The 14483-nt window shown below is 39.9% G+C and overlaps 1 protein-coding gene and 1 long non-coding RNA gene across 3 annotated transcripts; one reads left to right on the top strand and one right to left on the bottom strand.

Annotated features, from left to right (window-relative positions):
- The first annotated feature begins 1958 nt into the window (after positions 1–1958).
- Positions 1959–3563, top strand: LOC138896534 (uncharacterized). Its single transcript, XR_011409866.1, has 2 exons — positions 1959–2115; positions 2217–3563. It is a non-coding gene; the product is annotated as an uncharacterized lncRNA (long non-coding RNA).
- A 730-nt stretch (positions 3564–4293) lies between these two features.
- On the bottom strand, positions 4294–10913 carry LOC104088377 (ethylene-overproduction protein 1-like). Of its 2 annotated transcripts, none has more exons than XM_009593036.4 (4): positions 8680–10908; positions 7895–8186; positions 7508–7817; positions 4294–4985 (listed from the first exon to the last, which is right to left on the bottom strand). In XM_009593036.4, the coding sequence occupies exons 1-4, from the start codon at positions 10680–10682 to the stop codon at positions 4756–4758; spliced, it is 2835 nt and encodes a 944-aa protein (XP_009591331.1). In that variant the 5' UTR covers positions 10683–10908; the 3' UTR covers positions 4294–4755. The 2 variants fall into 2 exon arrangements, with proteins under 2 accessions (XP_009591331.1, XP_009591332.1); XM_009593037.4 differs by lacking the exon at positions 4294–4985 and adding an exon at positions 5018–6640 and having other exon boundaries at positions 8680–10913.
- Between the last annotated feature and the right edge of the window lie 3570 nt (positions 10914–14483).

Below are 14483 nucleotides of genomic sequence, written 5' to 3'. Positions count from 1 at the left end.
AGGTGTTAAATTATGGTACCATATCATATCTCCTTTTGACAAGGTTTCTCCAAATTTCTTCAGTAAAACATATTCAATTTCATCGTCTTCCAAGTCATTCCCTTTTATTGCGCACGTATAAGAAGTGACATGCTCATTAGGGTCGGTGGTCCAATTATACTTAGGAATTTCCGGCATTCAGAATTTTTTTGGAATGGGTTTCGGAGCTGCACTTGGAGGGAAAGTCTTCTGTACGAATTTCTTTGAATCCATACCCTTTAAAATTGGCGTTGCCCCCGGTATTTGGTCAACCCGGGAGTTGTATGTCTCTACTTTCTTGTCATTTGCCTCGATTTTCTTTTCTCCCGATTCAATCCTTTTAGTGAACTCCTCGAGCATTTTCATAATGGCGGGGTCAGTCCCCGATTCGTTGGCGTTCGACCTTTCCGGCACAGGCTCGGTCCTATGGACGATTTCTGGTTTGATCCTACTCGGTGTTCGGTGTTGATTTTGTAGTTATGCTATAGCGTCTTGTTGAGCCTGTAACATTTTGAATATCAATTGGAGGCTAACTCCACCGTCTTCTCCGCCCTGCGTACCTCGACCACCTGATCGAACTTCCCTCCGTACGCTACCTTCGGGATCAACGCCCAAATTTGCATTTAGGGCGACATGTGAACTGTCATCGACGGGATTTGCAATTGGTTCTCCCTCGAGGTCATCCTGAGGCACCTCGATTCCTGGGGCGGCTACATTGTCATTTTTCCCGTGAATTCCAATGCCGTTGTCACCACGTGTAGGTGTTACTTGTAAGTTTGACATATTTATCCTGAAAATAAAGATTCTTACGAGAACAAGTGTAAAGCAGTGTGTGTTATCGAAATTAGTATTAAGCAATCACTATTATCCTTAGCCCCACGGTGGGCGCCAAACTATTTATCCTTAAAATTGGATAACAATTAAACTCATAATATGGTTCTAAGGACACGTGATTTCACTTAATACTAATTGATAAATATGAAAATTAATAATGGAAATGAGCTATAAAGTAAAGCAAACCAGTGTTGAAATGGAATTCAACCCTCGATCTAGGGTGCCCTCGAACTGATTGATACCAAAGCAATTAAAAATAAAGCAAGATGATGAACAAGAGATTATAAGTTAAAGAAAGGGCGTTATATTGGCTTTTTTATGTGGGAACAACCTGTCTTACAAATGATTAATACTCCTCTTTATATAGTAGAGAAGTTCTACTTATGGTATAACTCTAATTATAGAAGAAAATTTCATGATTAGCTAATTAACCGTTTCTGATTTGATCCGTTCCGAGATTTACGCCATGATCCTCGATCACTCACCGAGATTTACGCCATGATCCTCGACCAGTAACAGATATCTCGCCTTTCTGTTATTGTGTTATCTTCGATCTTGCTCGATGTCTGTCTGGTTTGTCTTTAATCGCTACTAGACTCAATCTCGACAGGTACTTCGGTTCTGAACTCGGTACCTAGTCCTCGTGATTTAGTCTGTTCCGTTACGAGGCCGTCCTTCGATGCAATCTCCCGGTCTCGGTCAAATAGTGAAATCGGGTGGGCCCGGTTTTAACCGTATACAAAGATGTTTGTCTTAGAGGAACTCTGGCACCTGAGCTAGGACATTTGACTCTAAGTCATGTGAGCATCTCATTTCACATTTGTTTCAATGTTGATCTGTAAGTTTAATAGTTGATCTTATTCACTGATTTTTTTTTTTTCTTTTCTTTTGGCACTATTTTACGCAATAATTCATTTTCTGGAATTATTCCGAAAGAAATTGGAGAACTGAAGGAGTTGGAAATGCTGGACCTTGGTCATAATAACTTCTCGGGACCATTTCCTATGAATTTTGGCAACAACCTGTCTTTGTCGATCCTGAGTAGGTGTTTTTTGAGGTTATAGCTCATTATTGACCACCTTTGTTTGAACTTTTCCAAACTCAAGTTTGTTGTTATGGTTTCAGTCTGTTGGACAACAAGTACATCGGCAGTGTAGCTCCTGAAATTCATCATCTTAATATTCTTTCTGAGTCTCAAATAGATGAAAACCAATTAGCAAATGTTGCTCCTACTGCTGATTGCAACAGCCAACCTAGTGTTTGGTAAGTGAATTCTAGTCATGAGGCATTATTTATATTTTATCTTCTTTTTTATGTTTCTTCACGCATCTTGTATTCAAAATTCACTGGTCTGACTATTCCAGATTCGCGCCGCGTGTCAGTTTTTCGGTCCAATCTCCAAGAACCTTTATGAGAATCGCAAGATGATGTTTCCCATCAAGAGGACTAGAGGAGACACTGAAAGGGTGCCACTGCAGCCAGGACAACTCGGGTACTTGTAAAAATATCCAGCCAAGGGCGTAAACTAGGTTTTAGATTTATGGTGCAGAATGTCATGTCACAACCAAAAAACCTGCATCTTATACCTGTTGAACTTGTCAATGTGATCCTCGGAAAGGAGAATGCTTATAAACTTGGTACAGATGGTGATTGTAATGGAGATGCAGAGGTAGTATGCTTATAATATCCGAGCCCTTCTGCAATGACAACTTATATTTTGTAGGGGATTAAAAGTTGTTATTGTTGAGGTAGTAACTAAGTGTTGGTTTGAGGAAGGGTTAATCTCATCCATTTGCTTATGGAGAGATAGATATACTACACCTAATTCGACCCTTTTGAGTCTGCTGAATATACTGTAAATCTGATAGAAACTGGACATAATCCAAATGTAGCTGACATTTAGAAGGCTGAAAGATTATGTGTTATTTTTCAGGAATAGCATGTTCTATAGTTAGAAATTTCTTTGTTCAAGGCTGAGGATGGGAGATTAGTGTAAGAAGTCCTTGTCCTATGAATCCTACTGCCTTGAGAAATGAACAATCTGCACTGAATCTTTTCTACTGACAGTTATTATCAGTTTATTTGACCACTACAACTTCAATGTCCAACAGGAAGAGAAAGCAACTTGGAGATCCAGTGAAGTGGAGGCTGCTACAGTTTATTGGTTTAGGTAATCCAAGAAAAGCTGAAAGAAGCAAAAGGAATTCAAAGTCATCCTCATCGTCTTCATTCTTCGTTTCTCCATCACCATCACCAACCTTCCTTTCACCTGCAACTTCTCCTGTTGGAACACCCACATCTTACATCTCAATCCCTCCTTCTGCATCCATATCTTCTCCATCAGAATCGCCGTCTCCCTCGTCTTCTGTGTTTTTGAATCCTACTTCATCTCCAGTGTCACCACCAACTCCAGCTCCACATGCTCCAGTTGATCCACCAGTACTTCCCAGGAAATGGCAGCCCTCTCATTCCCAACTGCCTTCTACCGCTCCAACTCCTGACCAAACAAATAAAAGAACATCCACATCCAAGCGTCATATAATGTTTATAGTGTCTGGTGTAGCGGAACTTCTTTACTTGTATTCATTTCAGCCCTTTTGTATGTTTATTGTCGAAGAAGTAAGATGGTAATGGTTAAACCTAGGGCAACAGGACTTTAGTGGACAGCTACAGAAAGCATTTGTGACAGGTGAATTATCATTATGTTGTTGAAATTTGTTTACCTTCTTTAAGTACAAAACATTGAACATGTGGGGCACGAAGAAATGAATTAATTGCATAATACACAGTGACTACACCTACTTGTAATGTGGATCTGCATTTATGTTGGAGAATTCGTATTCAGGTGTACCAAGTCTCCTGCGAGCAGAACTTGAAACTGCTTGTGAAGACTTCAGCAACATAATTGGCTCTTTGCCCAATGGAACTATTTACAAAGGCACCCTGTCAAGTGGTGTTGAAATAGCAGTGACTTCAACTGCAGCGAAGACAGCTAATGACTGGTCGTTCAACTTGGAAGCTCAGTTCAGAAGCAAGGCATGCCAAAAACAAATATTCCATTAAGCTATCTAAAGTATTACTAGTTGTTGTGGCGAAATGTTTTGATGCCTTTTCTATTCTAACTTCCTTGTGGCTGCTGTAGACTACGCCCTACCTACTCTCGGTCACAAGTTTTTCCCTTGGTTGTCTATCCTCTTTAATTCCACTAGACATGAACGCGTTTGATATTGGTTAGTCAACTACACAAGTTTGTGAACTGGGAAGAAATTTACAAGCAAGCAATCTAAGTTGATCGCCTTCTGGAGAAGACTATCTCCATTACCTCGTCAAAGCCAGTATTTTCCAGGAATGTTTGTGTACTGTCCTAAACGTGGTATACATGGTCAGATATCTAATTTAATTACAAGGATCTTGACTTATAATTTTCACAACAGCAAGAAAAACGGAGAACTTCTACACATTCCAGCAACTCTATCGTTTAACAGAATGAGAGAAGAAAAGTTCCTCTTGAACTTACACAAATGAGAATTTTTACCTCTTTCTAGGTCGTATACGGAAATTATGATAAGAGTATGAGAATTCCAATTCTTAATGACCAAAACAATGTCAAAGTACATTGAGCTTGAGTGTCCTGATTTTGCTTACTGTGAAATGGTCTGCTTTGCTCCATCAAAAAAAGAAGACTTTTTACCATCATGTTCTCAGCAGTCCTTCAATCATAGGTACACCAAATCCAATTTCTCCTGCTCAATGATTTCCCAGTTTGTCTTAGTCACCAATCCATGCACAACAGAATGTTGTGCAGGGAGCCTTATATCCGAAGACTAGAAAGCTCAAGCCGTTTCTCTTCTTTCTTCGAAAGCAGAAAGTACTCCTCAAAACTAGTCCATTCACATGCATATTTCACGTATTTTGCCGTGCTTGAATACGTGTACGACTGTACAAATCTAAGGTATCCTTATGATTGGAATCCAAGCAGAGGGCTGCTTCACAATCCTGGAGAGCACGTGAGAAATCAGTCATTGACTCATGGAATGCTGCTCGAAGATTAAGCATTTGCAAGTCAGGTTTGAAAGAAATGGCTCCTGTAAGCTCCTCCACAGCCTCAGTCTCCCTCTGGTCATCCATGAGCACTGTTGAATGCAAGAGTCAAATGTCATTTCGAACAAGGCAACATAAATTGCTAAACTCGCAGCTGTCAAGGCAATAAAAATGCTTAACTCGCGGCTAACAAGGCAACAACAATTTTTTTTTTTTTTTTTGAAAAGGTAAGGTAATAAGGCAACAACAAGTGCTAAACTCACGACTGAGGCCTCAATCTATACGGTGGAGGCCTCTACCCCAGTTGGGAACTTTTGTCCTCCTAGTTTCATGTTGGTTTGTACAAGAACTTTAGGGAAATGTAGCACAATGCTTTCATCCATTTTTTCTTCCAACAGTGAGAGCAAAACAATCTTTCAGCTCAAACCATCAAATAAATACAGAAGCATCACATTATGTACTAAATTAGCTAATAAATCTCCCTGCAGGGAGATCGTAAACTTAAAGTAATTGAACTTATTCGACAGGATTAAAGTTACTTCGCTGAAGCCATTCATGAAGAGTCTAGACTACTATTTGATTTGACTGAACCAAAACTCTCAACTTTACTGTAAAGTTTATCTTACTTCATCAATAGCATTTCACCATTCACAGACAAATGCCAATGAAAAGAATTTTGATAGCATAAAGTCGATTGTCCTTGTGTCAGAAAATGCAATATTCCAAAAGGTTGTTGTAACCATTTGATAGGCCAAGCTCAGAAAGAAGAGCTTCTTCATTTGGGGAGAATTTCAGAACAGTATTAGACTAAAGCTGGGCAACAGGAGAAATATTAAAATATGTATTTGATAAGCAGCCGGAGGCCTGACACCAAAAGGAATTCTCCCAGATTGGTACAGCCTTATCACAACTAAAGGTTGTACAATTGCAGAATGTTACTCAGATTATGGATGGAACCTGCAGTTTAGAAGGAATTCAAATGATTGAGAAATTGAGGACATCAGCTTTTTGCTGCAGAAACTGGAAAAAATGGTATTAGGGGATGATGTCAAAATTTTACATACTTTGGATTGGTAGCAAGGATGGGAGATTTACTGTTAAATCATATGCTATAAGATAATCTATAGACACGGAAAAGAAGAAGATCATTGACCATGGAAAATGATTTGGAACACCAAGGCACCTCCAAAAATAGCATGCGGTTGCAACACAAGAAGCCTGTTTGACACAAGATAATATGCGAAGAAGGGATTTTAAACTGTTTCATAGATGCTTCCTACATGATTCCAACGAATCAGTTAACCACCTACGACAAGCAAACATGGATAATATGGATAATGTTTTTAAACATATTTGGAGTCCAACTGGTGATGCCAAAGAATCTGCAGCAAACTCTCAACAATGGGCAGGGACAGAGGATATCTAAGAGAGTCACAGTTGGAAACTTGCTTATGTTTTATTAGGACAATCTGGATAGAAAGAATCATAGATGTTTTGACGAAAAAAGGAGCACATATCATAAGTAATGTCTTTAAAATTTATATTTTTGGTCTACGAAGATTGGAAGAATACTGTAAATAATATAATCATTTAAACAACTTGCTATACTCCTTAAACATGTAAAATGAGACAAGTCAACAGTTTATATTCTCTAAGCATCTTCTTGGTACCGGTTGATTCAAAGAATAATTTACGTGCCAAAGGAAGAGGAGCTCTCTGCAGTTGCTCCATGAGAACAATAAGTTGCCTATGTCAAAGATGGACAAGATATCAGTGATAAATTCCTCTTTCTACATTACATTTGTATGTATTGCATAGAGTACTTATCTTAAGAACATTTGGGGTACGCATCATAGGACAATAGCTTGCAAAACCTAAGGTGTAATGAACGGATGCATATCTCTTAATTGTAATGAATTCAATTAATGCTTTGTGTGACATAGGCATAAACAACCACACTAATATCTCGTTACCTGCTTTATTTTTATTTTTTTGCAATGTATATTCTGCAATTTGGAAAACAGATTTTTAAGACCATCAGATATACATAAAATAGCTAGAAATCGTTTTTATACGACAGGACCTTCACAGAAAAGAGAGAGTGCTTTCATCAAAAATGTTTTTGCTAACCAAATTCAAATTGTAATAGTTGTAGTAAATCTCAATCCTGAGAAGAAGAAAAGAGAGGTATTCCCTTATATAAAGGCTCTTTCAAGTGACTTAATTTCAAATTTTGATAGAGCTTTTCTCTTATCAGTCTGGACATGGCGGCACTGCATTCATCGGATCAACACTGCTAATTCCTTCTGAAAAGTGAATTACATTTTCAAGTGAACATAAGAAGATGCATCCGCTCAAGCCCAGTCCACAAGCAACAACGATTGCTTCCTCTTTGTGATACTCTTTTAGGTTACACCAGGAAATTATTTCACAATTAGTAATAACACCCAAGAAAAGATTCTCCTCAAATATAATCATAGCGGAACTCTACTTCAAATTCACATAACAAGTTTTATTCATCACCCTACAGTCAGATCTTTAGTCGGAATTTTAGTAAGCTCTTCCTGAGCAATAAAATTAGGTAACAAGCAAGGGTGATAAAGTGATAATGTACCTGCAGCCCTGTATCTATATGGGTATGTCCTTAGAGGATCCAACTGTGTAGCCATGCTGAGATCATTACTTGCCATGTCGCGATCACAATACTCTGACCTTTTCTCATAAGCTGATGCCTTGTTCTGAGCCTTGTCTATCAGCTTTGTCATTTCCTCATAAGCAGCTTTCCTATCATTTTTGAGATGATATGCACGCGCTAGCCCTTGATGAGCTCTTGTGTGCTTTATCTCGAGGGCACTAACATAGCAATCTGCTGCAAGGTCCAGCTTATTGCAATCCACGTAAATACTTCCTAGATTATTTAATGCCTGCCAAAATCACATAACATGAATAAATTTATCTACAGAAACAACGCCAAGAGAACTAGTTTGGAGAATTGACCCACTTGTCCTTTGCGAAGACCATCTGAAGGACATTTAAGTGCTTCCTCCAACAGTTGGATGACATAAGATGAAGATTCAGAATCCAGAGTTGTATCGGCTAGAGCATATGCTTTAAGGAAAAAGGCCTCGAATGACCTTTGGATAGAAATCGATTCCTCAGCTTTGGCAAGTGCTTCTTCACGATGTCCAGTGTCATATAATATCCATCCTTCATACACAAGCTTTTCATATTTGGAGGTGGAATGATTCCGGGCCAGGCGCAAACTGCGCATTGCGGCTTTTTGACAATTCAACCTGCACGTACAAGGTATTAGGTAAACCTAAGTAACAGGATGTGCTTATATCAAATAATTTATGGAAATCAGAACAGCATGGAATGTTAACCCATGATAAGGCTTTTCTGTCTAAGAATGACAGTATATTTCCAGCCAGTCCCCAAAATTTACTTCCACATATGTCGACTCAATCCAACTAAGGATAGTTATCAAAGAGTTGTTTCATGCATTATCCATTTCAATTTTCAGTAACATGGGTCTTATAACTTAAAGCCGGATTTGATGTGTTACAATTAGTAATCAGGTTCTTTGATTATAAAGTAACATATGTGACAACAAGAATATGGTTTACAGATCGCCAGAAACAGTCAATGACCAGTCTTTCCCCATTTTATTTTTTACATTCCCGAAAAAAAGAAAAGTTGAAGCTAGAATCAGGACTCAGAGACACTAGGAACTGTTGCATAAGGTTGCAAGAAAAAATCAAAAGATAATATGTCTCAAAAAATTACCGCAACAGGAGAAGAGATTGCCTGAAGCGCAGGACACTCCTCCCAGGATCATTTATGAGCATCTGATGTATAACAGCCAATGAACCAATATCATCAACAAATGACCATCGATCATAGAGTTGCATCCAGCAATCTGCAGGACTCCATGGTTGAACGTGCTGACTGAGGAGCTCCACCAGGTGGTCAGCTCTCATTTTCCCACGAAACATCATAAAGTTCGGGTCTAGAGTCAACAATGCACGGATATCTCTTATAGCAGATTGGTAATCTTCAAGTGCAATAAAGCACCAAGCCCGCAATTCAATGCAGTCTGGAGAGACCTTAAAATCAACAATCCTATTTATCTCTGCGACAGCAGCCTCAATCTGGCTGTCTTCTACCATTGCAATGGCTCTGTATTTGTATGGAAAAGAAAGGGTAGGATCCAATCTGGTGGCATCATTAACATCCAAAATCTTTTGTTTGCCTAAGCTGTACAAAGACCTCTCTTGGTACATCCACCCCGTAGGTTTATACTTTGTAATAATATCATTAATTAGCTCATAAGCTAAAAACCTCTGCCCCTGCTTGAGTTTAGTTCGTGCAACACCTACTATTGAATAAATGTTACCAGCCTCAATTGCCATCTCAAAACAATGTTGAGCTTCTTTGTAATCCTTCCTTTCAAGCAATACACAACCCAGTTGATGCAAAGCGAGTGCCTTCTGCCATCTTTCGCTAGCACACTCCTTTAATCTCTCCAACAACATAACTGTAACTTTGGACATCATGTTATCTTCGATTGCTACCTGGCTAAGGAAATAATATAACAGAAAAGAAGCTTGCCCAACTGTGGCGAGTCTCTCCCTAGCCTCAGAGCTACAAAATGTGTTGAGAACCCTTGGATTATATAAATAACCTGGAAGCTCTCGAAGCATCAGCTGCAAGCAAGACGCCACGAGCAGATGTGCTCTCTCCTCCAGAGCATAATCAATAAGAACCAATGCCTCATCGATATCGGAAAGCAAAGACGCCAAGTAACAATCACAAGCAGATTTCATTTCCTCACAACAGAATCTATTTGCAAATGAAAGAAGCTCCAGAAGTAGATTGGGTGAGCAAGAATCTAATCTTCTAGTCCTAGTAAAGAAATCTACAGCTCTCATTCCGTCCGCAGATATACCAACGTGTGTAAAATCAATTCTTTGCTTATCAGACTCAATGAAATTACCATACAACATTGATTTTAATGGAGCAGAGAGAGCTGCAATTTTACCTCGAATACAGTTGACTTCCTCATTGCCTATGCAGAAGCAAACAACCCCATCCTCTTGTGATTCTGAGCTGAGGAAATTATTCCCAAAATGAGAGATCTCATTAGAACATAGGCAATGATCAAAAACAGAATTGGGATCATAGCCATGTAGCAAAGCAGCGTTGGGGCATTCAACAACTCTTCCAATACAATCCAAAGCTGATGATCCAACTAACTCATCCTCTCTCCTTTCAAACCTCAACCAAGCTGACAAAACCACCTTGGAATGCACATCAACCGCATGTAGACGAGCCGATTGAAGACACCTTCGCAGCAACTTTGGATCACCAAGGCTGCACAAGAGCGCATACTGCTCTAAATAAACCAAAGATTTATCAAAATCTTGGGTCATCTGGATTTTGCGGTAAAGCTCAGCCAAAGATTCAACAAAATCAACAGATTTGAGACAAAGCTCAACTGGGGGCTCAAAAGAATCGGTTCTTGGAAGACCATAGGGAAGAAAAGCCGATTCTTGCAAAATGGAGTTGATTGTAGGGAAGTGGAGCTTGGAAATAGGAAAAGGAAAAGGAAAAGGGTTGCTAGTGGAAGTTTCAGAAGGATGGACTTGAGTAGTCTTACAACGGTCTTTGAGCTTGAAGCCCCTGCCCCGCATAGTGTGAGAGAGTTCGAGGGAGTAGCGACGGATGAGACTCACAAATCTTGATTTCCAAATGTTTCTCTCTTCATTACTGTCTGTACAAGTAGACATCAATCTAATAACGAATTTAATTGATTGTTTCAACTTTTGCCCTGCATATATCACCACCTAGAAACAAGGGGGTTAGGGGGGCGGGTGATAGATATGCAGGTTCAAGGTTCAACTATGGCGTGATTTCTTATACATACATACACTTTCATCTCACTTGTGAACATGAAAAAAGAAAAGGATTTACTAATAGTTTTATGGAGGATGTATCCAATCCATTATGTATGTTTTGTTTTATTTCTTTTTTGAAAAATAATGCCAGCTCGTCACATCACTATATCAGGCTGCGTGTGTGTGTACATTTATTGTGTTTCTGTTTTTTTTTGTTTTTTTTTATTGGAGTACTTAAAATTATCTTATGATAGTTAAACGAATTTAAAAGGGAAATTTACGTGTCTAAGAAGATAACTAATAAAGTATTAAATGTTAGTAGAAAATTGAAGCAACTTAATCTTCATCTTTCTGCATCATTAATGGAATCTTGCCTTTCGTCAAGAAAGACATGGACCATTGTATTTAATTACAACTTCAAATATAGTTTTCACTTTCCCTCCAAAAACGTATGCCTTCCGAATTTCGATATTAGGTTCACATCTTAATCAAGTCAGCTTCTGATTCGTATCCTAATTTTCCTTTCTTGTTTGAGGATCCATTATGTTCTTTACGTGAAAATGTTAATTTGTTGTTTCTACGTTTAATAATGGGTATGCAGATGCTATTAAATGGGTCACGAGTTCTTCAACTACTACTTCTGGAGAAAATATATTCATACTGTATATCTACACGGCTACAGTAAATCAAAATATTTAATCTTAAGAGTTGTTATTAAAGTGAAAATGTATATTAATTACTGTGTTCTTTTATTTTGAATTAATTAATCTAGGTTAAGTAGCAAAGCTAAAGAAAAATATCATTGCATTTATTGTTAGGTGCAAACATTGAGTACAAATAAAAAACTTTACATGCGGGACCTTTAGTTGTAGATTATAGCCCCTTAACTATTGTATTGTATTTCTTCACCTATTTCTCTATCATTTAGTTGTAGATTATAATTCCTTTAATCCCCTTGTTTTATTTCTTCACCTGTTTGTCTGACCTTTAGTTGTAGATTATAGTTCCCGTTAGTTCCTTTATTTTATTTCTTCACCTGTTTTGCGACCTTTAGTGGTAGATTATTTTTCAGTAATTCTTTTTATTTTTGTCGCTTGTTTTTGGGATAGTACTTGCGTAGTGACTCGTAGATTATAGTGGCTTTGGTGAACGATGGTAGGGTAAGGTCTTGTCCTCGGGGGTGCCAGCGCGGGGAGGGGGTGCGAGGGGTGCGGGGGTCTTGGAACATAGGAACTTTGACTGGAAAGTCTGTAGAGTTAGCGAAGATTCTCGAGAAAAGGAAGATTAATATAGCTTGTGTACATGAGACTAGATGGGTAGGAGATAAGGCGCGGGATGTGGACAGTTTCAAACTTTGGTATTCTGGGAGGGTGGGGGCAGGAACAGGGTAGGTATCTTGGTTGATAAGGACCTCCGTGAACTAGTGATAGAGGTTAGGAGGGTGAATGACTGGCTGATGACTATTAAGCTAGCTGTTGGAGGTTTTACTTTGAACATAATCAGTGCATACGCACCCCAAGCAGGCTTGGATAAGGAAGTCAAGAGGCGTTTCTGGGAGGATTTGGATGAGATGGTGCGTGGTATCCCACATACCGAGAAGCTTTTCATAGGAGGAGATTTCAACGGCCACACTAGAGCGACGTCTGGGGGGTATGATGATGTGCATGGTGGCTTTGGTTTTGGAGATAGAAACGGAAACGTCTTTGCTGGATGTTGCTAGAGCATTTGATTTGGTGATAGCAAACTCGAGTTTCCCGAAGAAGAGAGAGCACTTGGTCACCTTTCAGAGTTCGGTGGCCGAGACTCAGATTGATTATTTACTCTACAGGAAGTCCGATAGAGGTCTTTGCAGGGATTGCAAGGTCATCCCGAGTGAGAACCTCTCGACCCTTCATAGGCTCCTGGTCATGGACCTTGAGATCACGAGGAAGAGGAGGAAGAGGGCGATGTATAGCCAACATAGGATTAAGTGGGGAACCTTGACGGAAGCTAAAGCGCAGTAGTTAGGGGTCAAGCTGGTGACTATGGGGGCTTGGAGGAGTAGTAGGGACGCAAGCGTTATGTGGACCATGACTGCGCAGTGCATAGGGAAGCCGCGAGAGAGGTATTAGGGGGTCTCAAAGGGTTACTCTGGTGGTCACAAGAGAGACTGGTGGTGGAATGGAGAGGAGCAAGGAAAAGTGAAAACCAAGAAAGCAGCATATCTGAAGCTAGTGGAAAGTGTAGACGGGGAGGAGAAGAGGGCGAATAGAGAGCATTATAAGTTGGCTAAGAAAGAGGCAAAGTTAGTAGTTACGACGGCCAAGACTGCAGCTTTTAGTCGTTTGTATGAGAAAATCGAGGACTGAGGTGGGGATAAGAGGTTGTTCAGGTTAGCCAAGGCGCAAGAAAGGAAAGTGCGGGACTGGGACCAAGTGAAGTGCATCAAGGACGAAGAAGGTAGAGTTTTGTTGGATGAGGGGCTTATCCGTCAGAGATGGCAGACCTACTTCCATAGTCTCTTAAAATAGGAGGAGGACATGAGCATTGTCATAGGTGATCTGGAACTCTCCGGGAGTCGTTGTGACTTTGGGTATTGTAGGCGGATTAGAGTTGATCAAGTTGAGGGGGCTATGCATAAGATGAGCAGGGGCAAAGCGACCGGGTCGGATGAAATTCTGGTGGAGTTTTGGAAGAGTGCAGGCAAGGCAGGCTTAGAGTGGCTCACTAGGTTATTTAATGTCATTTTTAGAATGAAGAAGATGCCCGAAGAGTGGAGGTGGAGAACAATGGTTCCTATATACAAGAACAAGGGTGATGTCCAAAATTGCAATAACTATCGGGGTATCAAGCTGCTTAGCCATACTATGAAAGTCTGGGAGAGAGTGGTAGAGCTAAGGGTGAGGAGGAGTGTGTCTATTTCTGAGAACCAGTTTTGGGTTTATGTCAGGACGTTCGACTACAGAAGCCATCCACCTTGCTAGGAGATTGATGGAGCAGTATAGGGAGAGAAAGAAGGACTTGCATATGGTGTTCATTGACTTGGAAAAGGCGTACGATAAAGTTTCGAAGGAGATTTTGTGGAGATATTTGGAGGCTAGAGGTGTACATGTTGCCTACATTAGGTTGATTAAGGACATGTATGATAGAGTAAAGACCCGAGTGAGGACGGTGGTGGGGACTCAGATCATTTTCCGGTGATGATGGGGTTGCATCAGGGGTCAGCACTCAACCCTTTTTTGTTTACTCTGGTGATGGATGTACTGACGTGCCACATCCAAGGGGAGGTGCCGTGGTGCATGCTATTTTCAAATGATATTGTATTGATTGACGAGACGCGAGTGTCGGGCCCCATTTTCTTGCGAAAGCGGGCTTTCGATGTTATGACAACTCTTTTGAGTGGGAGGTAAAGGGTTAAAAGAAGAAGAGTCACCACCTAACGATTTTTAAGGTGCGTTAGGGGCACCTATTATGCAAATGACTTTGTTTGACTAGTCAGCATCCCCAAAGATCGGGTAAGGGCTCAAATTATCTCAAAGAGAAGGTGTTAGGCACTCTTTGAGGTCCACAACTGTGGGTCCCGGCCTAAATTAAGATTATGTGGATTACAATTAGGCTAAGTGATCAAATAAACAAAGCGAATGTAAATGTCAAAGAATTTCATTACAACATGATTAGTACAGATCTTAGTACAAATATAGGGATACAACTATT

The sequence above is a fragment of the Nicotiana tomentosiformis genome, chromosome 7 (genome assembly GCF_000390325.3).
Source record: "Nicotiana tomentosiformis chromosome 7, ASM39032v3, whole genome shotgun sequence".
Lineage (NCBI taxonomy): Eukaryota > Viridiplantae > Streptophyta > Magnoliopsida > Solanales > Solanaceae > Nicotiana > Nicotiana tomentosiformis.
Note: the sequence above shows the minus strand (reverse complement) of the source record. Positions and strands in the feature narration are given on the sequence as shown.